General features: G+C 37.4%; 1 protein-coding gene across 1 annotated transcript in view; it reads left to right on the forward strand.

Moving 5' to 3' along the window:
• The first annotated feature begins 9,809 nt into the window (after positions 1 to 9,809).
• LOC132704106 (uncharacterized) overlaps positions 9,810 to 13,108 on the forward strand; it is a 33,584-nt gene continuing 30,285 nt past the window's right edge. The window contains exon 1 of the mRNA XM_060673885.1: positions 9,810 to 10,476. Within this exon, the coding sequence (XP_060529868.1) occupies positions 9,940 to 10,476 (537 nt within the window). The 5' untranslated portion in view covers positions 9,810 to 9,939. The remainder of the gene's footprint in view (positions 10,477 to 13,108) is intronic.

Raw genomic sequence — 13,108 nt, forward strand, 5'->3', positions numbered from 1 at the left:
TAATACTAATACTATTTACAAATCTTCTAATTTCAAAATGTTTGTCAGTCTTCGCGAGTATATTTACGGAAGCCTTTGACAAAGAAACTCTCGACACGTTACATCTAAAACCAAAATTATGCAAACGCTACGTTGATGATACTTTTTGGTACGATTTCGCAGAAACGAAACTTCATACTTAATCTGTAAATCTCTCAAGGCTATTTTGTAAAAAGTGACAATGAGAGAGTGAGATTTATTTTTTTTATCTCTTTAAAAAAAAGAAATAAAATCGGCATCGCCAAATTTTCGTTTTTTTTTGGGAATTTTTTGGTTTCCAATGACTGCAATAAAAAGGGGTGCTAACTGCAGTCGTAAATTTACATTACTTGTGGTACGAAGGGTGCTAAAATGATTATTTGTGAACATAATAGGATGATAGAAATGCGTCCTTATATTTGGGGTTTTTAAATTTTGCTTTAATTTTATTATTTAATGTATTTAATTTTCCTCGGAAAGTTTCGTCTAAAGACATTTCTGCTGCTATTCTCTGTTTCTGAATGCGAGAGAGTTATAAATCATTAATGAAATGTAAATCTTTGTGGTCTTAGTCGTGTTCTATATCCCAGATAGCACATGACACCCATACATTATCCATATGGCCCGAGAAATTCTCTGGATGTTCATTGGATCATCATTTTTCTACACCTTCTGGAGCGGATATCTTTTGGATAACCCACTGTCGGGTATAATATAAAATGATACAAAATTCATTCGCAATGTATCAGAGGTAATTTTTTATGTACATTGGATAATGGTAATGGTAATGCTGCACAGAATAAGAAGAATCGTTACTTAGCAAAAACTAAATTTCATATAGTTTTGGTTAAACCTCAACACCCTAACCAAACAATTCTACAAACAATTTATTGTAGCTTGCAATTCGCTTGTGGTAAGTACTGATTAATTATGTCATATTTACATATTTCGTTCTTTAATATTTCTTAAAAGAATAATAATCGACTTCAAAAGAACGCCACACGTGGATTCCAAATATAATCCAGAAGTTTTACATATATGGATTTCAAAATGCTATCCACATTTTTAAAGTTTGGGCCAATCGCGAATCCCGAGCATCCGCAGGGCATTTTTCTAGAACGGAGGGATTTCCAATGGGTTAAAATGTACCTATGCTATAGCATTCGGACGGATTAGTAAAACTGTGCTGTCCAAAAGTGAAAAAATTCTAATTAATAAACTAACCAAAACTAACCAAAATTCAACATTTGAAGTTGCAATAATAGTTGAAATGTTCGTTGGACAGTTAGTATAACGACGTGTGCACGAGGATAAACGGGGCCCTATCAAGTCACCAAAGACAAGTACACTCGATTTCGAAATTCATAATTTTTAATAATAATAATAATAATAATAATAATAATAATAATAATAATAATAATAATAATAATAATAATGCTTTATTTTCAATAGGTATACTCCAATTACAGATATAATGTAAAATAAAACTATAAAACCAAATGGCAAAACGCCTAATGTAATTTATTATCTGGCCAAAAATGAAAATCATAGTAATAAAAAAACTACCCTGTAGGCGTTCTTCAGTATATTTAGAAACAACAGTGTACAGTAAGTCAAAGTTAATGTCACACATGTCAGCAATACGGTTAAAGTTGAAATACATTTGACAAATTGTTGTGATCTGACCATCACATTGCTCCTATCCTTAAAATTATACAAAATATAAGTATTGCGTGAGGTATAGAGTGGTTCTAAAAAATGGATTATCTCTAATAAACACCATGCCAACCACTTGGAGTATCAAAAGTTGACCAAATCCCCTTGAATGATTAGATTCATGCAACTTAAAGTGAAAATATTTAAAGCATTTACTCTCCAAACTTAAAGTATGATTTTCGTAGGCAGGTTGTGTAAACAACACTATTAACAGATCTTCCGGATTCCTTCTGCATCGGTTGTTGATAAATGGACCTTGCTGCCGTTTCACTTCATTGAACAATTAAATGTGGAACCAAACCATCTTATCTTAATTGAAAAATGCTGGTCCGAAACATATTTTTCTCGTAAGGATCAAATTTATGAACAAACGCGCGAATATATTTATGGAAGCTTTTGAGAAGAAAGCCGTCAACGCCTTCCACTTAAAACCAAAGTGATTGAAACTCTATGTTGAGAATACTTTTGTTATTTGGCCTCATGGTCGAGAATCCCGCCAAGATTTTCTTAGCGATTTAAACTTTATACACTCTAACGTACGCTCTATCATGAAATAAAAACTAATAATAATCTTCAATTATTCTTATTAATAGAAAATCAGACCTAACGGAAATATATATACAGAAATAAATAGTTTCATTTTATGAATTTTAGTAATTTTTTGCATACATATCGTACCTCAGCGAGCAATATCACATCACCATCTGCACAAAAATCATTGGTTATCGACTCTTTTGTTTACAGAGCCGTAAAGCTCTCTCAGACCGAGTCACTGAACCCAGAATTAAAACACTTTACATTCAGCGCTCCTTTCTTGTGTTTGAAACACCACATATCAAAAGGTCTTAAGAAGTATAACGTGAAATTAGATTTACCACTTGTGCAAAATTGTTGGCGAACACAATCATGAAACCTGAAAAAAACTGAAATTCCTGCATGCAATTCAAGAATGTATAGAAATCTATACGAAACCAAACGATCATAACCGCGACTCAGGGCTTTACTTTTCAGCGATATGTGAATCGATCATCAGAAACAATATTAATGCCCCGTTTTAGCTCCGCCCTCCTCAAAGAATATATAAGCAGGTACGGAGTAGAATGGGAGCCAGTTTCAGTTAAGCTCGAAAGGAGTCATAGGATGATTGGCGAAACGTCAGCAAGTTTGATTTATTTATAAACCCAATGCAGGAGGAATGCAGAAATTTTGTAAATAGTATTACGGTAGCCCGTGGAAGTTTCTTTGAAAAATAAAGTAATATTTTTTATATCTTCTTTTTAATTATTATTATTTTTATTTTTTATTGCCAACCTCTTTTCTAAGAAGTAGTTTTATTGCCTTCAGTAACTCAAGAAATTTGTCTGTGAAAGCACTATAGGAAGAGAATTAATAGTCCAACTACCGAAATCTACCGCAGGAAACACGCCAGTCATCGCCCTATACTACTTCACGTTAGTTTAAAAAGAGACAATGTGAGGCGCGAATAATTTTCTACATAACTGGCTTTACGATAATCGGTTTAGACTAAAAATAAAACGCCAATTGGATTTTTAAAGAAAATGTAATTAAAAAAATTAAACCGACACTTATGCAATCGAATGTCGCTGGCAAATCGCAGATATGGTCTGTTCATAGATATAAGAAAGTGACTAACTGATACGAATTAAGGAAAGACCAGGGCAAGCTGGAAGAATGAAATATGGCCGAACAGGTCCGTACTTTGCTTAGAATTTAATTATTTGGGGTTTTGTTAGGAAAGATACTAAACAATATTTATTTATTTATTTATGTATTTATGTTTAAATCTAAAATAAAATTACAAATTATTTTTATTACCTACTTAAATTACTTCAAATTATTCACATAACATATCAGTATCACTATTGCTATAATCGCCTGTTCTAATTATTATTTGTTCTATATTATTTACAATACGGATATACGATTGTTCTGCTTTTTCTATATGTTTAACAGAATTTGCCCAACTTTGTGGAGAGATGTTAAAAGCTTCGATTTCTATAAGTTTGAGGACATTGGAGTTAACACGGGGAAAAACATTGTTACGACGAATGGCAGATTTCAGTTGGTGCCAAACATGTTCAATGGGATTAAATATACACTACACTATTAACAGTGGTAAGGTGCAAGCCTTAAAACTGTATGCCCTAGATTGTTTGCATAATTATCACAGACATATTCCTTTTGTAGGTCGGTTCAAGCTTTGTAGAACCTCAATTAATTGCTTTTTGGTATAATCTTCGTGAAAATAAATGTGGTTATTATACATGTAGTTTTGGATTGTTGCTTTTGTGTCACATGCGGAAAGGGTTTTAGTTAACTGTCTACTGTGATAACTTACATTGTCCATTATAATGACGCTATTAGGAGAAATGTTTGGAACTAGTTTGTTTTTAAACCAACTTTCAAATAAATCAGCGGTGGTGTCTTCATGGTAATCCAGAGAAGAATCTTTAATATTTTTCGCAGACAGAGAAAGTCCATTTGGAATCCAACCATCTTTAGAGCCAGCATGCAAAATAGTTATTCTTTTACCTTTTTTTGATGGCGCGTTTGTTTTACACTTATCAGTTGAGTCAACCCAATCCTTTTCCGGGATATCATAAGTGTCGAACTAGGTTTCCTCCAAGTAAATAATTGGCCTTTGTTATTCTCTGTAAATCCTAATTTTTTCTAGATACTTTTTTAACTTTTTTAATTTAGTTTTTTAAAAATCTAAAACTCATGTGTTGAATACACTTCCATAAGGTAGTTCTGCCACATTTAACACCGGTTTAATCTTTTTCATGCCTCCTGATTAAGATATCTAATGTAGGCACGCTTTGTTCCTTGTATAACTGGTAAATTTTACTCCGTATTATCTCTTGATCACTTTCATCTACACTCGAGAAAATGTCATCTCTTCTTTTTTTCCTCGCTGAAATGGGATTGATTATTCACAATTTTCCATAGAGTTCATGTTTGAATTTTCGTAAATGTGGCCGTTTCTTCTAAAGATGCTTGCTTGCTGACACCACGTTCAATGAGAGTCAAATAAACATTGTTTATAACTTCCTTAGTCTCAATAGAATAGTGTTTTCTAAATTTGGGCGGGAGCATCTCCTGAGATAGTATACCAAACCAAAGAATATTAAACACAGATAGGTATGATAAATTTGTTAAGGCTTTCGCGGCCCGTTGATAAGCTATTATCTTGATTCGGGTTTAAAGGCCGTCGTCGGTTGGAATTACTTCCTAACGTTTCGCTAGCATGAGTGGCGAGCTTCTTCAGAGGTCCTTCCATCTCCGATGTTGGACAGTATCAACGACTGGACAAAATAAGGAAGCAAAAGGCGCACTTACTCGCCACTTTAGCGTTTCTGTGCCGCTGCCGGGACACCAACATCATACCAGCATTCCTTAGACAGAAACGAATTCTCCGATCAGCGAAGGCAAACAGGATCTACGTCAGGACTGAGAAAGCTTTTCTCCGGGAACGAATTCACCACACTCGTCGTAGCCTTGCGAAGACGGACGAGGAACTTCTTGCCCTGCACTTGACACTGGGCAACAAGATCGAACAACAGAATTGGGAGAGAATGGATGCAATCTCACATTCCAACATGAGGAACGAACTGGACCGCACAAAGGAGCAACAGATAAGGAAGTACGAGAAGTTTGCGAAAAAACAAGCGCCCAAAACAGCAAGCCCAGACAGTGAGCCACTCGTGGTCAATTTGACGGACAGAGTACTCACGGAGGTCGAGAGAACAGTGCTAACCAAAGGAGGGAACTTCGCAATCACTCCCCGTCACATTCCGATTGAAGAGATCATCTCCAGCACGGAAGCAGCCATCAAGAACCTACCGGACCAAGATGCCGAAGAGATACGAATCGAGATAGCCAACATCCTCAGGAAGGCAAAACCACCCAAGTTTAACCTGACGAGAAGTGGAGGGCTGGCACTGCGTAGCCTGAACACGGATGAGGGTATCATCATACTCCCAGCAGACAAAGGAAACGCAACCGTTCTTCTGAAGACCGAGGACTACGAAAGGAAGATTGAGGAACTCTTGGATCCGGGAAGCTACAAACCCCTGAAAAAGGATCCGACGCAAGCTAGACTACGTCTTACCAACCGGCTCACCAAGTCATCATCACTGTCAGAAGAAATCAAGAAGCGCATTTTGAGGACGGAGACTGTTCCACCAAGGCTCTATGGACTACCTAAGATATACAAAGTAGATGTCCCGTTAAGACCAATAGTTAGCGCACCCGGATCACCAACGTATTACTTGGCTAAACACTTGGCATCGCTGCTCCAACCACACGTAGGACACGTCACCAGTTACATCAAGGACTGCACCGACTTCGTACGCAAGATTCAAGATATCAATATTGAACAAAACGACATCCTTGTGAGCTTCGACGTTGTCTCACTGTTTACCAAAGTACCTCTGAAGAGTTGCTTGGACCTGGTGAACAGGAAATTTCCTGTCGATATTTGCAAACTTTTTGAAGTATGTCTGACCGGTAGCTATTTTCTGTGGAAGGGAAACTTCTACGGACAGGTGGACGGAGTGGCAATGGGAAGTCCATTAAGTCCGGTTATAGCCAACTTATTTATGGAACACTTTGAGGAAAAAGCGATCGAGACCTCAGAGTACAAGCCAGCAACGTGGTTCCGGTACGTGGATGACACCTTCGTGATTTGGAAACATGGTATGGACAAGCTCAACAACTTTCTGCAGCATCTCAACAGTCAGGATCCCAGCATCCAGTTTACTATGGAGACTGAAAATGACCAACAACTTGCATTCTTAGACGTACTAGTGAGGAAGCGAGGTAACAAGCTGGGCCACACAGTGTACAGAAAACCAACCCATACTTACAGATACCTGCATGCTCTATCCAACCATCACCCAAGTCAAAAGTGTGGGGTTATCAGAACCCTGACAGAACGAGCCCGAAGGATTTGCGAACCGGAGAACCTCCAGATGGAACTTGAACACCTGAAAACTGCGTTCGAGGCAAATGGCTACAGCAACAGGGAGATCGAGAGATCAATGAACTCAAGATCATCAAGATCACGGGATACCGAACAACGACCCTCCACCTCCCACGCATATCTGCCGTATATTCCGAGTGTCACCGACAGGATTGGCAGAGTATTGAAAAGACACGACATCAAAACAATCTTTAAGCCTACAAAGAAGATCCAGCAGACCATCAGGTCAGCGAAGGACAAGAGGGACTCACTTTCAGCTGCAGGAGTCTGCCGCATTCCGTGTTCATGCGGAAAGGTCTACATCGGAACTACCAAGAGATCAATGGGAACGAGACTTAAGGAGCATAAAGCAAATCTGGAACCCGATCCTTAGGAACACCCGAGCAGTACCGATCAATATCCCGAGACCAACCGAACCGGAACAAGCCCCGCCCACCACCAATCGGCATAAATACAACCTGCGCAGGAGAAATCGTCAGTCTACGTCTAACATCGGAGATGGAAGGACCTCTGAAGAAGCTCGCCACTCGTGCTAGCGAAACGTTAGGAAGTAATTCCAACCGACGACGGCCTTTAAACCCGAATCAAGATAATAATAGATAGGTATAAAATTATTTTCTTTTACGGACCACAATTTTACCTGAATTTAAATACCGAAACTTTAGGTAATAATCTTGTTGCATTGTATGGTAATGACCACCCTTTAGTAATCCCATTCAAAAGCAATTGGTCACTTTTTTATATCTATGAACAGACTTTACCTTTAATTACATAAAAGAAGTTAAATTCTGCCGGAAGAGGGAGCAACAATTTGTATAAAACAAGCAAATCAAATTAATTTAAATATAGTATAAGCAATTCAAGATTCATTCCAGTTAAATTTTAGCCTGTTGGCAATTGTAAACCAGAGGATCTATTGTGCGCCCTTTCGAAACTAGAATTAGAATCAGTAGCTTGCTTGAAAACGCTTACAACAAGAAGTAGTTTTTCTTCCTTTTTTTAAAATCGCAAACTCTTTTTAAACAACTATATAAAATTCCTTAGTTAGGAGCCGGTATAACAGAATACTAAGGTTAGTTTTGCCGAGTATTAAGCAATCCAAATCACGTGATCAAATATGGCCCTCTAGGGCAAACAATTGTAGAGTAGGTCAGGTAGAAAATCTGAGTGGTGGTGAGTTTTTAAGTATTCGAATCTTGCAACATCTTATTTTGTGTTAATTATTTGGAAATGGATTGAAAAAGATGTAAAATAGTTGATGTTATTTACCTCATGGAATGTTTTTTTTGTAAATATCAGATGAAGCTACAATTAGTACAAGCTTTAGATCCATTTATTTTTGGTTACTTAATTTCACCACTCACCAATTTGGTGTTTTCCCATAGCTGTTATACTAAGGATCAGATAAGTTAAGAGTTAGTAAGCTTATAAGTACTTTGCATCTGACTTTGTTTTATATGTGGGTACTACTAGAAGAAACGGCATTGATGTTTATTAAGTGAAAAATGGCCTCAACTAGCTGCATCTCCAGACAGATTAATGTTTTGTGGATGTTATATGGTTCTGGTGAAATTAAATGACCATACTAATTCAAAACAAATTATAAATATAAAATATAAGACTATATTTTCACTTAAACTTACACAGCGCACAACAATAACTTCTTTTACACTTGGCATGGACAACAACAATTCACCTACCCGTCTTTCGTCTTATTAAAGAAAAAGAGTAAGCGGTACGGTTTTCCGCGTTACCCACGTCTTTTACGTTCACAAATTCATCTTGTTCCTGAGCTATCTTAAGGCTTTGAATGATGAAATTTTCTTCACAAGTCAACGATTTGCAATTTTCGGGGCCAAGAATTCAATTTCAATTCTGTTGAGGTTTAGACAACCCGTAGCTTTTTGCCCAGATATCACCAAAAAGTACCCACGGAAGAGCAATGTCATCTACAAAGGATATTTTGGAGGGAAAAAGTGAAGAAGTGAAGATCTACAATTTAAACACTGTGACTTTTGGATTAACCTCAAGTCCATTTTTAGCGGCAGGAACTGGCTCAAAATTACGAACAACCAGAGATTTCAAAGGTGATTGGCAAGAACGTGTACGTTTATGATTTGATATTAGGAGATTCGTCGATTGAAGAGGTAATTCATATACGTCAAGGCGTCCTTAAGGTTTTAGAATTTGGTGGATTTGAGATCAGAAAGTTCAATGCGAACAAGAAAGAATTCTTGAAACAATTTGGAGTAAGGCCCAAGGCAGAATTACAAACTCTGACTCTAGTAGAACATCCACACAAAACTTTGGGATTGTATTGAGACTGAAAGGGCAGATATATTCACCTATAGGATCAGGACATTTTCAAGTACAAAGGCACTAACTTGACGAAAATATTCAAAAAAATAGTCACAAATATTCGTGTAAATGTGGGTTGCAATGCCCTTCGATAAAATTAACGTCCTGTACGTCCTGTCCTTTCAAACAATCAACATTTTGCTAATTCGTATTCGGATTATACCTGTATCGACTGTCAAATTACAAAGTCCCCTTATTTCGATATAAAACTCACGCCATTTAAACGAAACAGTTATATTATATTTGTTCTTTTCTATTTGACACTCGTCGCGAAAAGAAACGAAACCGAAGATCGTTCGGGATTTTCGATACTTTGAACATTCGGTGTTGTGGTGTTGCCCCCAGGACAATAAAGTCACGTGGTAAAGTGACACTTCCGGCACGCTAGACCAGTGTATATTTAGGTATTTTACAGAAGGAAGTAGAAATTATTTTACAAGCCTTTTCCTTAAATTGATAAAAAAAATCATATTGGTACCTTAGTAATTTACTTTAACCCCCTTAATATCGCTGTTTCGAACTTTGTACAATTACCGGGGTTTCGCTTATGGCGGTAGTACGTAAAAGATGCACCGACGGTGCAGCGCAGCACACCCTGTATTAGCGTAACCAGCATTTCGTGACGCGCTTAAAGAGCGCCCATTAGGACTAAATTGAATAAAGCAGTGGCGTTCACGTGACCACCGCCCCACCTGGGGCACCCGCACGGCCACGATCGCCGATCTCGCGAACCAGTCGATTTAGTTCCTGAAAACAAATCCTTTAAAACCGTCGTGAATACTTCGACCGAGACGCGGGGGCGGCGGCGATGTGCAAATTTGCTCAACGAAACAGCAACGAGAATGCGTGGTAGCACAGCCGGTCTGCCAGAAACCTGGCAGGGCAGTAACACCACTTACTACACGCTGATCACCGTCTTGGATCTTCTGTTCTCCTCCTTGGTGGTGTGCCCATGCGTTGTCGGTTACTGGCGTAGCGTTTGGACCCTCATGGACATCTACGTCTTTCCCAGCGACAAATTGCTGAGTTCGACCGTTTCGATCGTAATAGGGACGATCGGGCATCTCTTCTTTCTCACGTTTCAGACGGTGCTCGAAGCGCGTTTTCATCCCAACAGGAATCGGATCCTGTTTTACGTGGTGAGCAGAACGTACACTGTGTGTTTCGCGTTTGTTTGCGTGAACGGTTGGCGCGGACCGTGGGATATTTTGAGCGTGCAAACCAACAGCGACATCAAGAACCTGACGGTAATGACTTCCGTGGGGTTAGTGGCTCTGATCTCGATGAGGGCACTGAGAAACGTCGCGTCGCCGCCTTGCGTCATAGTTAACGACAACGTCAAGGGGTACTTTGAGGTCCTCACCATGTTCAGAGTCACGGTGAGTTGGCGGATGAGTTTCGGACGAGACTTTTCATTTTCAAGGCACTCCAAACGTCAGGACATAATAATAATAATAATAATAATAATAACAATAATAATAGTAATGCGACTTTATTAATCAAAGGGAATACAATTTAAAATTAATCAATCAAAACACAGGTGTTTATTGCTGGCACAGCTTTGTTTGCTGCAGCAGCAAGGACACTGCATATTAGGTATCAATTATACAATGTGTCTCAAATTCGCTTCTCAATAAAGGGATCTCCGCTCTTACAGCGAAGATGAAATGGAAAAAGTTAATCTAGAACGGTTAAATTGACAGCTGGCAAAATGTGACACTTTTTTAAGTCTCAAGACTCTTTGTCGTTTTCGACTGCGATAATGTAAAATATAGAAATTTATTTGTTGATTTTTTTTTTGATACGGAAGATTTTTCGAGGCTATTAAATTTATCAATGAGGATTTATAAATACTGTTGTTTCTAAAAAACACAAATTGAAAGTTAATCCTGGAACAACTCATTTTATGATTTTTGTGGACAAGAATAATGAGGATTTCCTTAAAAGCAACGTTTAAATCTCTATAGGCAATTCTAAAATTGGTTTAGTTGACCATACGAAAACCTTAGGAATAGCAATCAATAGTAATCTTAGGTTTAAGCAACACCTAAAAATTATACTATTATTATTATATAACTTAACTGCAGCCGACGTACTAGGTGTGTTCAAAAAGTAAAGTGACTTTTGTAATTGGGCCGACTACGGGTACATACAATATTTGATTTTTTTTTGCTATGTTGGTACACATGTCCTTAATATACATTCACAGTTTTAGCCGTTGCACGTTTTTGTTTTTTATGAGACAGAAGCCTTGGACCTGCTTTGTGTGCTGTGCGATATTCTGCTGACAAAAAAAAATGGAACAAAGAATTTGCATAAAATTTTGTGTAAAAAATGGAATACAGTGCTAAAAAACACTTGAAATGCTGACAACGGCATATGGTGAATTTGCTTTGAGCAAAAAAATGTTTATAACTGGTACAAGCTGTTCCTAGATGGCCGAAAAAAAACCGATGACGAACCTCTCTCTCGACGCCTCAGCATGTCAATAACTGATGGAAGCGTTGAAGAAGTGAAACAAATGGTGATGAAAAAGCATTTAATCACTATTACAGAAGTGGCTGAAGACGTCAGCATCTCTATTGGCTCGTGCCATGCAATTTTTCTCGAAGTTTTGGGCAAAAAACGTGTAGCAATAAAATCTGTTCCGAAACTGCTTAATTTTGAACAAAAGAATGTCGAAGGAGCATCTGTTAAACGACGTCAATGATGATTTGCTCAAAAAGGTCATAACTGGTGACGAATCATGGTTATGAGGTCGAAGCCAAAACCCAGTCGTCCCAATGGAAAATCCAGAAGCCCAAAGCCAAGACCGAAAAAAGCACGTCAAATGTCAAGATTTTGCTTACTTTTTCTTTGATTATTGTGGCGTAGTATATCAAGAGTTCTTACCACAAGATCGTACGGTCAATAAAGAGTATTACCCTAAAGTTATGCGCCGTTTGCGAGAAGCAATACACAACAATTCACTCGTGGTTGCCTGTGCCTAAGAAGGTTTGGAATAACTACGGAGATAAAGAAAGTATCGCTGGAAGAACTCAAGGCTATACCAGAAGTGCTTTAAAGATTGAAAAAAACGTTGGCACCAATGTATTCTATCTGGCGGGATTATTTTGAAGCGGGCAACATTAATTTTGATAAATAAATACTTTGTGATAAAACTTAAAAGTCACCTTACTTTTTGAACACACCTCGAATTTTAAATTTTACCCTATCAAAATATCATGTTTTAGTTTCGATATAATGCAGTTTTTATTATAATACTTTGCCAGTTGATTAATTAAATTTACAGTACTTTGCTTGATAAGCATAAAATGTGTCCCAGAATCGCTTCTGTATCCTTGGATCTCCGCTCCTATTATACCAACAACAAAGGTTAAATGGGGAAAGTTTTAGAGGAAACTTGGTGCATTTGATAACCAGCTGGCGGTCGTCAGTAAATCCAAAACGATTAAATTGAGATGCTTTTGAGACGAGTAGGATAATGTATATGACATTCATTTTTCTCATCGCCGAAATATCTGTGGTCTACTCCGCATTTAAATCTTTATTTTATGTAACAAAAAATTCTAAATTATCTAATTTTTCTATATAAACTTAATATTAATCTTTAACAAGTAAAAATGTACTGACAAAAATCATCGAAGTATTCAGATATGAAAAATTTATCGCCGTCATGTTTATCATATTCTGGATGACACGAGCTTATTGCAACGCGTAAACACGAAAATAAATGTTCATCTGTTAAACGCGACCGATGTTTGGTTTTTCTGGGGTTCATGGTTTGAAAAAGCAGATTCGCAAAGATACATCGATCCAAAGTATGATTTCAAATTCAAAATCAATTTGAAAATATTTGGCAACGTTTGCTAAGAAATTAATTTCCGAAAATAATTTGTTTATTTTTTCAAATACTCCATCAATGTTGACATTTTAATTAATTGAAAACATCATAAAATTGAGTATTTCTGTCAACCTAATCAAGTCGGCGAATCTTCTTTCAAATTCTTC

Source organism: Cylas formicarius, unplaced genomic scaffold (genome assembly GCF_029955315.1).
Source record: "Cylas formicarius isolate icCylForm1 unplaced genomic scaffold, icCylForm1.1 PGA_scaffold_6__28_contigs__length_40554024, whole genome shotgun sequence".
Lineage (NCBI taxonomy): Eukaryota > Metazoa > Arthropoda > Insecta > Coleoptera > Brentidae > Cylas > Cylas formicarius.